At 43.5% G+C, this 14,967-nt stretch overlaps 1 protein-coding gene across 3 annotated transcripts in view; it reads right to left on the bottom strand.

The window, feature by feature from the left end:
• The window catches only part of Clybl (citramalyl-CoA lyase), a 169,380-nt gene extending 156,988 nt beyond the window's left edge, over window positions 1-12,392 (bottom strand). For all 3 annotated transcript variants that reach the window (XM_010604602.2, XM_010604601.3, XM_019204587.1), the window contains exon 1: window positions 12,213-12,392. In XM_010604602.2, the coding sequence (XP_010602904.1) occupies window positions 12,213-12,358 (146 nt within the window). In that variant the 5' untranslated portion in view covers window positions 12,359-12,392. The remainder of the gene's footprint in view (window positions 1-12,212) is intronic.
• Window positions 12,393-14,967: the final 2,575 nt, after the last annotated feature.

Here is a 14,967-nt window from a genome sequence, read left to right as displayed (position 1 = left end):
AAAAATCTTCTATCATTAATCTAGACTTTAATAGAAGTTTCAGGAAAATATAATAGCCATAGGATCTTCCTGAGATTTAGTAATGAATGAAAATGATAATTCCTGGTTTAATTAAAATAAACCTACAGAAAAACACTACCACTCAGACTGGGCCTACTCAAACCACAGTCGTGCCAGGCATGATGGCAATTCCTGTAATCCCAGCACTCGATTGGGAGGCTGAGGCAGGAGGATCCCTGAACGTTTGAGGCCAACCTGGGCTACACAGTGAGTTCAAGGCTAGCCTGGACTATATAGTGAGACTTTGTCTCAAAATAAAGATAAAAAGTCACAGTCACTGGATCTCTGTCTGTGTCTCAATGTGGTGAATGAGACATCTGAGTCCAGCTCCTGGCCTCCAGGGTCCCCCAAAGGAATGTGGGACAGGACCCAGCCACGGTTCTGCTGAAGAGGGCCCAGTTCATCCCGAAGGCCTTGGGTGGCCCCCGTGGATTTGAGGGGAACTCAAGAGCACAGGTTCAGTTGGCCCTGTGCCACTTCAATGCAGTCTGGGGCATGGGTTCCTCCCAGGCTGCACTGGGCTCACGCTGGCCTTCCGTAGGAGCCTGCCCGCTGCTTTACCTCCCTTCCCAAACTGGCACGCAGAGAGTGAGGGGCAGTCCAAGCCCATTCCCTGGAATGCGACAGAAATAGCAGCATAGCAGCCACAAGACACAGGATAGTGATGGCGGAGGAGTCCTGACACAGGGATCCTGTAGACATCCACAGGGTGGGCCCCTCCTCCCATTTAAGGGAGGGATGTTTTGCTCAGAGAGGTGATGCTTAGGTTATGTAGGTTTCAACGGAGAAGATTACTGAAAACCAAGAATCACTGCATGTGACCAGCAGGGCGTAACAGCACAAACCTGTAATCCCAGCACTCTGGGAGGCTGAGGCAGGAGGACTGCAAATTCAAACTCAGCCTGGGTAATTTAGTGACTTAGCAACCCTGTCTCAAAACAAAAAGTAGGGCCTGGGATTTAGCTCAGTGGTACCACTGCCTGCCTCGCAAGCACAAGGTCCAGAGTTCATTCCCCAGTACCAAAAATAAATAAATAAATAAAAGTAAATGGAGTCTAGCAGCTGTAGATTAGTGTGAAGACCCTGGTTCAATACTAGTACCACCACCACCACAACAAAATTATTGTATGTGATCATAGTGCAAGATTTCATTGACTATCTTTTTCTTTTGAAGGAGTATGTGAACATTCTGGAAGTTGCTAAATTAATTTTGAAATAAAGATGATAAATAGAATTAGTTTTAATTCTCTCCCTGAACAGTATATATATTTTTTCCTACCTTTCACATTTGGAAAACATATAATACAGCACCCCCCTTCCATTCTTATAGAACTTTTGAGTTTTTACAAAACTATAACATTTGAAACAAGTGCAGAAAGCCTGCAAATGTACCAGAAATGCTGGGCTACACGGCCATGCCCATTACTTCTAACAATTTCACAAGAAGGAGAGCATTTTCAGGAGTTGTGTGATGTTTCAGCAACAGGACTCCTATGGGCTTTAATGGAAGTCACACGGCTAAAACTCCATGCGCCACTTTGGAAATTTAAGAGTAATTGCTACGTCCCCCTTAGAGGGTCATAGAAATATTAAAAACCAAAGTATTTTGCTAAGAACTCCAATTATGCCTGAGGGCTTCCATTGGATTTTATAAAATGATTGGTCACATATATAATGTACTCTAATGCCTTTCTATTGGCTGGTTGTTTTCTTTATAAAAGAAGCTCTTTGTGAAATCCTCTGTATGGGACTATGCAATATGTGAACTTCAGTCCTAGTGTTCACTTAAACCTGTGGCTCAATCTTAAAGAAATAAACGAGTGTAGGAACATTTTATCCTGGTATTTGTCATTTCAGAGAGAATCATTTAGGTTACTGCATGGTCAGGCTGGTGGTTTTGCACAAATTCACTATGCTGCGGAACATAACCAACCTGCCCTGGAGAAAGTTAATCGGCAAAATCCACTGTGTCCCAGTACTCAGGAGGCTGAGGCAGGGAGATCGCCACAAGTTCAGGGCTGGCCTGAGCTACATTGTGATTTCAAGGCCAACCCGAGCTACCTACCCAGTGGAAATCCTGTCTCAGAAACCAAACAAGCCAAACAAACAAAATGAAAAACTAAGGAACGCAACAAATCTTACCTTCCTCTTCAGGGCTTTGCTCATAGGCAAAGGACTCCTCTCATAACACTCTGACGTTATAGCTCTGGTCCAAAATAGTCACAAAAGAAACATGAAAATTTATCAAAGGAATCATCTTGTTCTTCCTTTTAAGGGGTGGAAAAGAGCACAACATACGATAGACTGCAGTGAAACACCGTGAGAAACGGGACTTATGATACCCAGGCAGGTTATCTGGTTTATGCCACGCTAGCACAGCGAAAGTCTCCAGCCAGTGAGAGAAGCTCCAGTGGTCAGCTGAAGGCCAGAGATGGCCCCTGAGTCTTGGCAGCCACACATAGGTGCCGTGGTCAGAGGCAGGTGAGACACGGAGCCCAGGTGACCACGGAGCACACACTGAGAACCTCTGTGCCACTCTGTGACGAAAGCACCTAGAGTAACTCCAGGTCTCTCTGAGAGGGGACAGGAAGCTTTTCACTAATAACAACAAACTCTAGGTTTGGGATTGGTTTGTTGGTCAGCCAGCCTGTAGACTAAATTACTTTTTGTACAGCTGGTTAACTTTGGGCACTGCTCTGCTATGCAGCAACACAGGAATATTATTAGCCAGGCAACTCTGTTACCACAACCCGACTGATACCATCTCACCAGACCTAGTTATTCACTCGGCCCGATTCACAGTTTCACCTTGGAAGCAGAATTGGGGAAATAAGCATGTGTTTCTCTGGGACGGCACAGTGATGAAGACCTGCAGGCCCGACTGCAGAGAAGTGCAAAGGATGCTCTAGGAATCTTTTGCACATGTGTGCATGGGTCTCACTACAGAGCTCAGGCTGGCCTCGAACTTGTGGCGATCTTCCAGCCTCAGCCTCCCAAGTGCTGGGATTACAGGCATGCGCCCCCACGCCCAGCTTCAGACATCTTGGGAACGTGTGGAAGGCAATATTTACACATTACGCCTTCCTTTGGCCATCGCCTGACAGTAATATACTTAGCCCTTTAGAATGCTAGTTCTCATACCAAGACCAAGGTTGGCCAAACATTAGCTTTGAATGCAGTTCAATCAAATGTACCTGAAAATCTAGCTGAGCCGCAGAATCCTCTATATAATTAACTGCTAGAGGAATGTGTAGAATTGCTTTTCTTCCCATTCTTTCCAGCCACTTCCACCCTCCCCTTTCCCGTCCTGGAAAGAGAAGAAATATGTTTTCTCTAAAGTGGATTGCGGTTACTGATTACGTGACATTTGGACAGATGCGTCATTTGCAGATATAACAGGTCTGTGCTTCACCACCCCCTGCACAATTACTCAGATCGCCATCTGAGGAGCTGTAAGAGTGATTCACGAGGAAAAAGCACAGTCCCTGCGCAGCGCGGTGGCCATCTGCGTGACACCGGTAAAGAGAAACATCGGCCGCCAAGCAAGGCGGGCGGACTTCGCTGAGAACCCTGGAAGGCCGCTGTTCAGAGGAGACACGGGACCTGAACATTCAGTCTCAGTCTCTATTTATAACCGGTATCTGGAGCAGAGTTCAAGGAGCCGTACAATTTCAGTCAAAAGGCTCTTTTCTGGGAAGGAGAATATAAAAAAAAAAAAAGACAGTTGGCTTTTATTTTTTTCAGTACGAGGGCTTGAACCTGGAGCCCTCTGTATGCTAGCAAGCATCCTTCCAGTTAAAATATTGTGAGCCAGAGGAAAATAAATTGTTATATAAGTGTTGTTTTTCATTACTAGAAGCAGCATCTGTATGAACTGGATTCTCAATGAATGCCTGGTAAGTGAACGCCCACGGCCAGAATTGTCCTGTACTTTCTGTTTTTAAAGAGTTAACCTACATTAAAATAGCAAGAGAATGAAATATTTCATCCTAACTCTTACTACCTTTCCTTTAGTTATTCAAAACATGACTGTAACAAACCCACTACATAAATCTCCAACAAAAGAGATAATAATACTTCCCTGGTTGTGGTTTGGTTGCAGAAAAGGCAAATTGGTGCATAATTAACAATTTGTTGGTGCAAATTCATCTGCATCTTTTAATTGGTGTTAATTAGATTAGGACTAAAATTTCTTTAATCCTCTATCTTGCCTTTTTTGATGCAAACTAATTTTCTCAGCTGGATGTCAAAGTTTCCTATTAATTACACTTTTCTAACAGGAGCTTCTGCAGCAATGTGGACTGAAATATCCAGACCAACAGCAGTTTTCAGAAGTGGCTTGGGAAAAATAAGACTTGGTGAGAACTGACACTTGGGAGATAAGGACTGAATTCACCCAAATTCACTGGTAAATCAAGGCCTCCACTTTCCAAATTGGGGCTGTCGGAGGCGTGGGAGCTTCTAGCATTTGGCAGCTGTAAATAACACCCTGTAACCGAACTCTGCCACAGTGCAGATGTCAGAACAGACCTGAAACAACAACGACAAAATGTTTAGCCTTATGGTTAAGAAGATAACTTGCTTGGAAATCCCAAGAATATCACTGCGGCTGCCTCTTCCTCTGTCCTCCAAGGGCCACTCAAATTCTGGTGCCCATTCTGATGGAAAACACGCACAAAACATAAGGCATGCTGGGGGAATTAAGTTCCATGCCTCATATAGTTTCCTCCAAACACTGCAATCCTACAAGAGTGAGCGTGTCAGAAGAAAAGGCCACAAAATACATTCAATATCTTTTATGGCAAGGTGACCTGAAATAACATTTTATGTAGTCAAGGATTTTTGATAGTTCTTTATCCATTGCTTTCCTCTTGCTGTGTAGTGGTGATGATTGAAACCTGATGTCTACTGCAAAAACAAGCTATAAAACATTTTATGCACAAATAAAACAGTAGCCATTAAGTTTTGCTATGATGTCTGAGTAGATATTCAGCATGAAAACATGATAAAACAACTGTAAACGGGTTGTGATCAAATGTAATTACAATGACTTGTCTCCAGTGAATGACATGAACTAAACACAGTCACAAGGCTTCTCCAAAATTACTTTGGGCAAAGAACCAAGAGAACACTATATCCTTTCTTCACCAAAGGCATTTTGCCAAATAAATTGCAAACACACAAGCTTTAATAACCTTGGCCAAAAAAAGCACTTGGGAACTCATTATGGAAATGTTTAAAACACACACGTGCGTGTGTGCACGCACACACACACACACACACACTCTCTCTCTCATATTTGGTAAAAAACTTTCACGTTAACATCATTAATATTCATATCACTCATATGAATATCAATATCACTCCCCTTAAAAACCTGCAGGTTTGAGATTTTTTTTAATTGGTGCGCCCCAGAAATAAATCCATAGAGTGATAGGCAACTGTAAGTCTTTCTTTCTTTCCCTCTCCCTCTCTCTGTATTTGGCTGCCTTTCCTGGCATCTTTATTTTGGAGAGGCTGTAAGAAAATCTACTTGAAGATTTGTATTCAGCTAAATTTAAACAATGGATCTGTGAAATAATCTTATCTTTTCAATAAGCTGCTGCCAGTGGATTCTCTCTCTTTTGAGGCAACCTACAATTGCATTTTCTCCAGAAAAAGAAACTTGGCCATTCAGCATGGGTCAGTTGTAGCTAAAATAGCTCTAGGAACCCACAGATCCAGGAAAAAAAAAAAAAGAATTTGTGCTTTCAGCCCTGCTTCTCAACTCTGGCTGATGTTCTGGTGTCTAGTCCTAAAATTATGGTAAGTATTACCAAGAAAACAGAAACCTCACTCCACTCCTAAGAATCTATCTCAGAAGATCTACACCCAGACTAAAACTTACATGCAAATGTTCATATCAGCATTACTCAAAATAATCAGTAAGTAGAAAGGACCCAAATTCCAACAACTGATCAATGTATAAATCCAAGTGGTATACACATAAGACGGAGAATCATTTAGCCATAAAAGGAATAAAGTGCTGGGCCGGGGATGTAGCTCAGTGGCACTGTGCCTGCCTTACAAGTGCAAGGTCCTGAGTTCGATCCTCAGTACCAAGACAAACAAACAACAAAATAAAGTGCTTTGCACATGCTACCACACTTGGGAACCCTGGGAAAGTAAAAAAAAAGTGAAAGAAGCCAGTCACAAAAGGATCACACACTGCATGATTGCATTTATATGAAATGTCCACAAGCAGCAAATCCATGGACACAGGAGACAAATTAGGGGCTTGACCAGATCTGGGGGTGTGGGGAGAAACGGGAAGTAAGTATTCATGGGTACAGGTTTTCTTTCTGGGTTGACAAAATGTAGAGATAAGTAAAATTGATCGTGGTGATAGTGGCATGACTGTGAATAAACTAAAAATACATTCAATTAACAGAATTGCCTTTCCGTGGGTGAACTGTATGGGACAATAAGCCTGACAGTACCCGCACATAAAAGTACTCAAAAATGAAGCAGGACTCATTCACATCCTATAACAGCGGTTCTTGTTCCCTTCATATATATGACAGTAGAAGGTTCAGGGTCAACTCTAAGGACTGAAGAGGGCGCCACATACAGTTTGATTTCAACTCTGCCCACCCCTGAAGAATATGAGGAAATCATTAGGAATAGTAGGAAGAATATTAGGACAAACCCATCCCACACACACCCCAATCTGTTCTCGTGGAGGTAACTGATGAGCCCCCGTCACAAAACCCAGGGGCCAATGCTCCATTCTCAGATCGCTTGACCTGGTGGTGGCAGCCAACGTCACAGCTCACCACCCGGCCCGCCCCCCAGCCCCTGGACACACTCCCCGGTTATCATCCACCTCACTGCTCACCTCCTCTGCGGGATCCGGTCCACCCCTTGATGTTGGAGTGACCAGGGTCCTTTCCTATCATCTCTCTGCCGACAACGCCCGTGTGCAGATTTCTCATCGTGACCTCTCTCCCAAACGCCAGGCTCCGGCCCTCGACCACCTACCGACTTCTCCACGGAAAATTATAATAGCTGTCTCAGACTCCACGAGTCCAAAGCTCAACTCCTGACCCCAGCCCCAGCAAAACCACCCTTCCTCTATGGCCGGCTCTGCCTCAGACATGAACAATTCTTTCCTTCCGGTCACCCAGGACAAAAACCTAGATGGTCTTCTTTGATTCCTCTTTTATTTCCAACTGAGAAACATTCAGCCCACTGGGAAATGGCATTGCTTCTGCTTCGGAATAGAATCCAGCCAGCCACCTCTCACTCGGGTGTGAGTCTCTAGCAGCTCCCACCTGGCTCCCGGCCACCATGTCCTGCCTGGTCGTACGGCTCAGTATCTCTCTGTCAGATGAATGTGTGGTGTTGGCTATTCCTCTAGAGGCGTCCCCTGCCCATATCTGTTCCAGAGCAACTTTATAAGTTGGGAACATAAAATGTTGCCACACAGAGTCTTAAACAAACAGTGGAGAAAATGGAGGTGCAAACTTTTGCTAAAAGTCAGCCCTGTGGTAGCAGCTACATGAGCATCTGAGGTAGGAGGATCATGAGTTCAAGGCTAATCTCAGCAACTCAGTGAGAATCTGTCTCAAAATATAAACAGGGCTGGGACGTGAAGATATAGCTCAGTGCTCTCTGGATGCAATTCTCAGTACTAAAAAGAGAAAGAAAGAAAGAAAGAAAGAGAGAGAGAGAGAAAGGGACTTTTTGTTGCTGTTTAATGTTTACTATAGCTCTGAAATATGCTAGGTGATCTAGAGAGGATTCTCAACTCTAGAAATCTCTCAGTGAACTGTGGATGTTTAGGAGGAAAATGTGTTCATGACATCCCAAGAGTTTAAGCACATCTGGAGTATGGGAAAGAGCAAGAGATGTCACCAATGTTCATCCAACAAGGGATACGCGAGACTTTCAGAGTTCTATGGGAAACCATGCTGCCAAAGGAGAACTGCCCTGCCTAGCTTGCGGGTAACACTGGGCATTTTTTCCCCCTGGTGCTGGGGACTGAACCCAGGGCCTCGTGCATACTAAGCATGTGCTCTACCCGTGACCCATGCACTACACCCCCAGCTCCCAAGGTGAAGCACTGGCGACCGGAACAAGGGGAGCAAGAGCAGGGAGAAAACACTGAAGATATTCAGGCACAGTGAGCAGAAACTGACTTCTTTTCTGGGCAGGGGCGAGAGATTAAATGGTAGAAAGGGGCAGTGGTCTGGCTGAGATCTGTGGGTTCCTCTTGTAGTTGACCAGTGTTTGCCTGGTTGTTGCTGTGGGGATTTTGTTTGCTTGGGATTTTTGTCTGGGGATGGAACCCAGGGCCTGCACACAAGGCAAGTGCTCCACCACCATCTTGGTCCCCACTTGCTGTGTTCTGACTTAAAACAAATTACGGTTTCCGGAAGTCAGGAATGGAGGGTATTTTCAAAATGTAAAATGTTCAATACCCTTGCTTTTTATTTATTTGAAAAGTTGGAAGAAGGTTTTGGCAGGGCAAAGATTCCTGCACCCCATTAAAGTTTAGCCCGATGGATGCCAGTTTTTTAGGGTAGGTATCTAGAAATTGCAAGTTATGTTTCAGGAAATACTAAACCACCAGGGGAAATTTCACATAATTCCGGTAGGGAATATTTTGTAAGCATCATTTACACACACAGACATTTCTAACAGGCCTCCTGCCAAATAGTAAAATGAGAGAATAACGCTCCTAAGGAAACCTAAGAGACTGACTAGGCCCAAACATGTCTTGCAGTTCTAGGAGCTCTGTCTCTGGTTATGAGACGCACACTGTGTGGGGTGCAGGACACTGTTTATGTCTCCGTTGTCACAGCTCTTACAGGCTGAAAATAGAGATCTTTATGAGGAACGAAAGAGAAACTTTCCAATATCCATGCAATTGAAGTTAGGCTCTCCGTCAATCAAGAAGTCTTTCAGAGGTGAAGGAAATGAAACAATGATTTGAAACAACTGTCTAACCCAGTACCTCCTATTTGGATAAGCAGGGTTCCTGGGGATACCCAACTTTTTGAAAGCTTATAAATCCCCACCACCACTGATTCTTAAAGGAGTACTGTGAAAGAGCCTGAGAAATTTCTGAAAAAGGGAGGTAAGGAGGGAGGGAGGGAGAGGGAGACAGGGAAGAAGAAAAGAAGGAAGACAGGCAGGCAGGCAAAACTCACGTTCCAGTATCCTGGAACCCTTAATGTGTCACTTCCCACTCAAAGCTGAAGCAATAGAAGCTGCTCATCTGATTAACATCTAATTCAACCACACCATGGCCTTTCTGTCCCCGACCCCAGCACTTTGGACATGGCCAGGCTACCACCAGCTGGTATTCTGGAAAATGGGCCAGGGCTGCTGCGCCATCTTCACGCCCAGGGCGAGAAGGTAGACACAGGCAGGCAAAAGTTTAGTTCTCCTCTTTCTTCTGTTTCTTCAACACACATTCAACTTGTTTGAATAGCCAACATTACATTAAAGATGACTTATTTCTGTTCTTCATCCTTTCATAATTGCTTGGCAAACATTAATGAAAAATGATAGGCAAAGAGCTGATTCTCAGATGACCACAGAATTCTTCAAACGTATGTGTACACACACACACACACACACACACACACAAACACACACACGGGATGGTAAAAAATACAGGGTCTACTAATTTTTTTATAATAAAAGACATACGACCATTAATCCTTCTCAAAATATGCTCCCTCACTTTCATGCCACTTTCTAAAGCAGTTTTGGAAGTCCTCTTTTGAGTATTCATGTGACTGCCTTAAGGTTCCGAATCAATTCAAAACTTTACAGATTTCTGTCAAATACAAACACTATAGGGCTGGGGATTTGGCTCAGTGGTTCTGCAAGCGCAAGGGCCCGAGTTCAATCCCCGGCACCAAAAAAAACAAAAACAAAAAAACACTATAATGTGTCCTCATTCACCTTATTCACCAGATGTGACATTGTGCAACTTCTAGCTCTTCCAACAAAGTTTTTTTTTTTTTTAGTACCGGGGATTGAACTTGGGTCCTTGTGCTTGCGAGGCAGGTGGTGGAAGAACTGAGCTAAATCGCCAGCTCCAACAAAGTTAAAGTAACCACGAAAGATAAGCATTTTTCATCAATTCAGAGCTTTGAAGCAGCCAGGACAGTGCAACTAAAAATACCCAGGAAAAGACTTCTAGAACTACTTAAAAGAAGTGTTTGTAAATGGGGAGGGCAGGGACAAGGGGAAAAAATGAGAACCAAGACCTGTCATGTAAAGGTACAAGATTCCAATAATGAATATAACTGTACTTTATACCTAAAATGTACCAAGAAACTCAATGACAGAAAAAAAAGAACTACTTAAAAGTGGCAAGAAAGATGAGATGAGAACCTTTGAAGCAAGGGAGAGTATTTTGAAAGGGATTAATAGCAACGTGTCTTTTGCTGTAATAATTTTTTTTTTCTTTTTGAGACAGAGTCTTGCTGTGTATCCCAGGCTGGCCTTGAACTCAGGACGATCCTCTTGCCTCAGCCTCACAAGTGCTGAGATTGCAGGTGTGCCCTGCCACACCTGACTATTTATTGATTGATTGATTGGTACCAGGGATCGAACTCAGGCCCTTGCACTTGCAAGGCAGGTGGCGGAACCACTGAGCTAAATCCCTGGCTCCTCCTGGCTATAAATTTAGAAAAATTTAAAGTCACCACATTTTTCAATCACACCTCATAGGTCCTTGTGTTCTCCATTTGCCAATGGAAATAGTAGAAAGATTTTAGTTCCTAGAGGAAATGACTTGAGAGTGGAATGAACTGACCCAATAAAAAAACTGAGAATGTTTACTAGGCCTATAGGAATATCTAGTCTACTAAAAAAAGAAATCAGTTTTTTGGAAGATACTAAATTCATGATATGACTTTATCTAAACCATTTTTAATGTGGCCACCGGCAGTTGCCTCCTCCCGACAGAGCATTTGATTTTACTCTTTAACCACGAAGAAGCTGCCTAGGAAACTGAAACCAGTACCCAGGCAGACTTCTGCCTCGCTGCTCCCCTCTTTCTTGGCGCAAGTTCATCGTCTGTACAAAGACAGCGCTCCTTAAGCTGCCGCCCTGACGCCCTTCCAACGCTTGGCTCTGAGCGTGTGTGCAGGTGCAACCCTGGCTGTCCCTACAGCAGACTGAAGCTGAAAATGACGTATTATCCGCTTGCTTTTCTTCTACCCTCCCAGGGACATCTCAGAGCCCAGCCCCACGGGATGGTGACACGTGGCATTTCTGTGGAGAGGTTTCAGTCACAGGTGCGGCTCCCACTGTGCTCTGGCAGGCAGACACTGTCCTCGAGACCGCCAGACCCTAACGCTTCCCAAAGAACTTTGCACCACAACTCGCTTCTTGTTCCTCTTCCGGTCTATATGAGGGTCATCTAATTTAGCGGAAACCCCCCAGAAGCAGAATTCCAACAGGTCTTCGGGTGCAGACACTCAGGTGGGGCAGGGGACATTTGGATTCATGTCACCTGCAGGGTGAGATCAGCACCCCTCCACAAGATCCCCAGGAGAGGGGAGGCATACACAGGAGCCCCAGGGAACCGGCCACAGGACATCCCCCACACCAGGAGCACAATAAGGCACTGGGCCTCTTTACTTCTGTTACTACAGGTGAGGGCGTATGTACAATGCTGGTGGGTTTTTTGGGGCAGTGGAAAATTTCACATCAGTGCTGAAAAGCTGCACCATATTTTGACACCTGCTACATCGGATACAAACAGGAAAAAAAAAAAACACGTCTACATAATGAAAAACCATTCGTTTCCCCCTTTTTCATCCCAGCAGGAAGAGAAAGCAATTCCAAGCCACTCCGTAAACGTAGCCAAGGTTAGAGATTTTGGAGGGAGGGGTGGGCCAGCACCTCCTGCCCCAAATCACTGAAGCATTTTGGAAGACTGGGAGACTCAAAATAATGACTTAAGAAAGAAAGAGGAAAAAGAAAAAAGCCCATCAGGGAGGAAAAGGCCTGTGAGATCCACGAGAGCTCTAGTGCTACAGATGCCAGGTCCTCCCCAGAACTACCTCGGGGAGCCTCACCTGGGTGACCCCATCTGGGGCTCACCCCAGGGAGACACCAGACACAGGAAGGGGCAGATTACTCACAGCCACCCTGAGGCGCCACCGTGGGCACTCAGCCATGCGGGGTGGGTGCTGGGCAAAAGAGCACTTTTCCGGACACCATCAGATTTCTCTCCACCGCTGAGGCCCTTCCCACAGGCCCATCCTGGTCCCTCATCCACTGCCACCATGCTCCCCAGGGTCGTCCCCAAGCCCAGCACGCTAGGTGCCTCCTGCTCAAGACCCTCCTCTCACACAGAACCCTCCGTAAGGCCCTGCCCAGACAGAGCTTGGAAATGATTAATCTCTCAGATTAACTCAATGGGCTCAAATATAAAAATATTTTTAAAAAACAGTAGGGTCGTTAAAGAGTGACAGATTTAAGCGCCATCTGGGCTCACTGGTCAGGGTGGCACAAATTCCATCAAACGGCTGAACCGGTACACGAACTGAGAATCCCATCTGTTTTATCTAACATGCATCCGACCAACAGTTTGGCCATTTTGATGTTAGAGTTGTTGAAAGAAAACCACGGCCGTGCAGCATCTCCCCAAACTCCCAGAAGACAAAACCGACGCTTGTTTATCACAATGGACAGCAGAAATGACACCTGACTGGATTCTAACAGTGGCCCCTGTGAAATTCTAGACTTCTGTTCATCAAATGATTATTTCCTCACAGTCTTATCATTATTATTATTATTATTATTATTATTAAACCCTTAGGACCACATGTGGGTGACTTTTCTTAGGGTAACCTTGTGAAAGCTTACATTTTTTTTCCACCAATAACTATATTAAAGTTTGGATCCCAGAAAACAGGATATTTTTGTTTTGTTTCATTTCTTTCTCATTTTAACCCATCTCCCTCTGCTCCCCTCAATCAAAAAAATTTTTTTTTTTTTTGGTACCGGGGATTGAACTCAAGATCCTGTATTTGTGAGGCAGGCCATGGAACCACTGAGCTAAATCCCCAGTCCACCCAAAATATTTTAATGTAAATAACATCAAAGTATTATCATGAAAAGTATTAAAAACCATCACTTAGATGATTTAAATTGTTTTTAAGAAACATTAATTTTCTTGTTATTAAACAAGGTTTTTTTCCTATTTTTTACAAATCACTTTTAACCTTTTGCACTTTGGACCGTTTCCCCCTCTGGCAACGCTGTAATTCCCAGAAACACTAATCACATTTTTTTCTTGTACTTGATAAGCGTTTCTCAATGGTAACAACAAATCACTCCAAACAAATAGCATGGCTACCTAGTCTTGAACAAGTTGTGTGTGTGTGTGTGTGTGTGATTATTTTAAAGAGTAAATATATCATTTTGAGATTTAATGACTTTTTTAAACCATATTTTAACAAGATTACCCTTTACTTAGAAAACATTCTTTTGCTATAAGGTGATTATATTTTATTCTTTAAAAATATGGAGGAGATAATTTTGTTTTCTCATAACTATGCAATGTATTATAGTATTTTACAGACACATGAAAACTAAGTTGTCATAAAACCAAGATTCACACAATTGCCCACTTAAAAAGAGACTGCACATTATCACATGATTTTATTCCTATCTTGTCATCTTTTATATATACCTTGCGGAATTAAAACCTCAGATCTGTGTTTTCTAAAGCCATTTTTACACAGCATTTGCTGTTTTTTTTTTCCAAAAACAGAATTCTCTGGTAGCACAATTCTGTGGCATGCTATGAAAATATATGCAGTCATCATTTCATCATCTATAAATATAATATCTTCCTTAGAATTATTTTAAAGATTATATGCAATAATGTTTGCAAAGGTATATTAAAATAGAGTTGCTATGCAAAGGTATCTTTAGTAATCATAATAATCATTTAATATTCCTATGGAACAACTACTGAAAAATAAAACACCCTTTCTCCAAAGCTTCCTTATGATTAAATAAAGCACATTTATGTGGATTATTTTATTTTTTCCAGTATTGGATTGAACTCAGGACCTTGCACTTGCCAGGCAGGCACGGCACCACTGAGCTACATCCCCAGCAATTATTTTAAAGTGATATTTCATAACTGGCTTTCAAGAAATGACAAAGATATCAGAGAACAATAATTTCTACATTTGACTAATTTTAAAATACTAGAGGAAACAGTCAAGTTGTCAGATACCGTCTTAGCATCCTTTGTTGTCCTAAAGGGTGCTGCTGGGGCCAATTCAGAATTCTAAGAGCACCGAGAAGTCCTGCCCAGGGAGGCCGGGCCCAGAGCTGCCTCTGCAGGATCCTATCTCACAGTGATTTGTCTTGGTAAATGTCAGTGGTCCAAAGCTAGAAACCATTAGGACACCACTATAGCAAATGCTGGAACTGCTGACTTTCTCTTTTTCCTTTAGGTTTATAAAATAAATCACAAAGAGAAAGAATTTTTTGAAGGATGAATGCTGTTTACAAAGTCCTTGAAGAGAAAATTGTACTGATTACCAAAGTTTCATCAAACTTGAGGTTTGTCCTTCCCTGAGTCACCTGCAACAAAAGACATGGGTTCCAGCCTCAGGCTCCTGGTTACTCTCACCTTTTCCCTCCACTACCCAAGCCTGCAACAGGCTCTAGAGTTAGCAAAAGCCAAGCAGGAGCTCTGCGAGCACAGCTTTGACGAAAATGGCGCAGCTCAGGTTGCCCCTGAGATGCCAGCTGGCTTCTGCACAGAGGTGACAAGCTTTCTTTGTCTGTTGCTAATCCCTTTGGCTTTCTTAGCGTCCCTAAGTCACGCAGACGTGCACTGGGCACTCCCATCGGGTGGACACAGCACTGATG

The sequence above is a fragment of the Fukomys damarensis genome, unplaced genomic scaffold, assembly GCF_012274545.1.
Source record: "Fukomys damarensis isolate Sample0158 unplaced genomic scaffold, DMR_v1.0_HiC HiC_scaffold_6, whole genome shotgun sequence".
Classification (NCBI taxonomy): Eukaryota; Metazoa; Chordata; class Mammalia; order Rodentia; family Bathyergidae; genus Fukomys; species Fukomys damarensis.
Note: the sequence above shows the minus strand (reverse complement) of the source record. Positions and strands in the feature narration are given on the sequence as shown.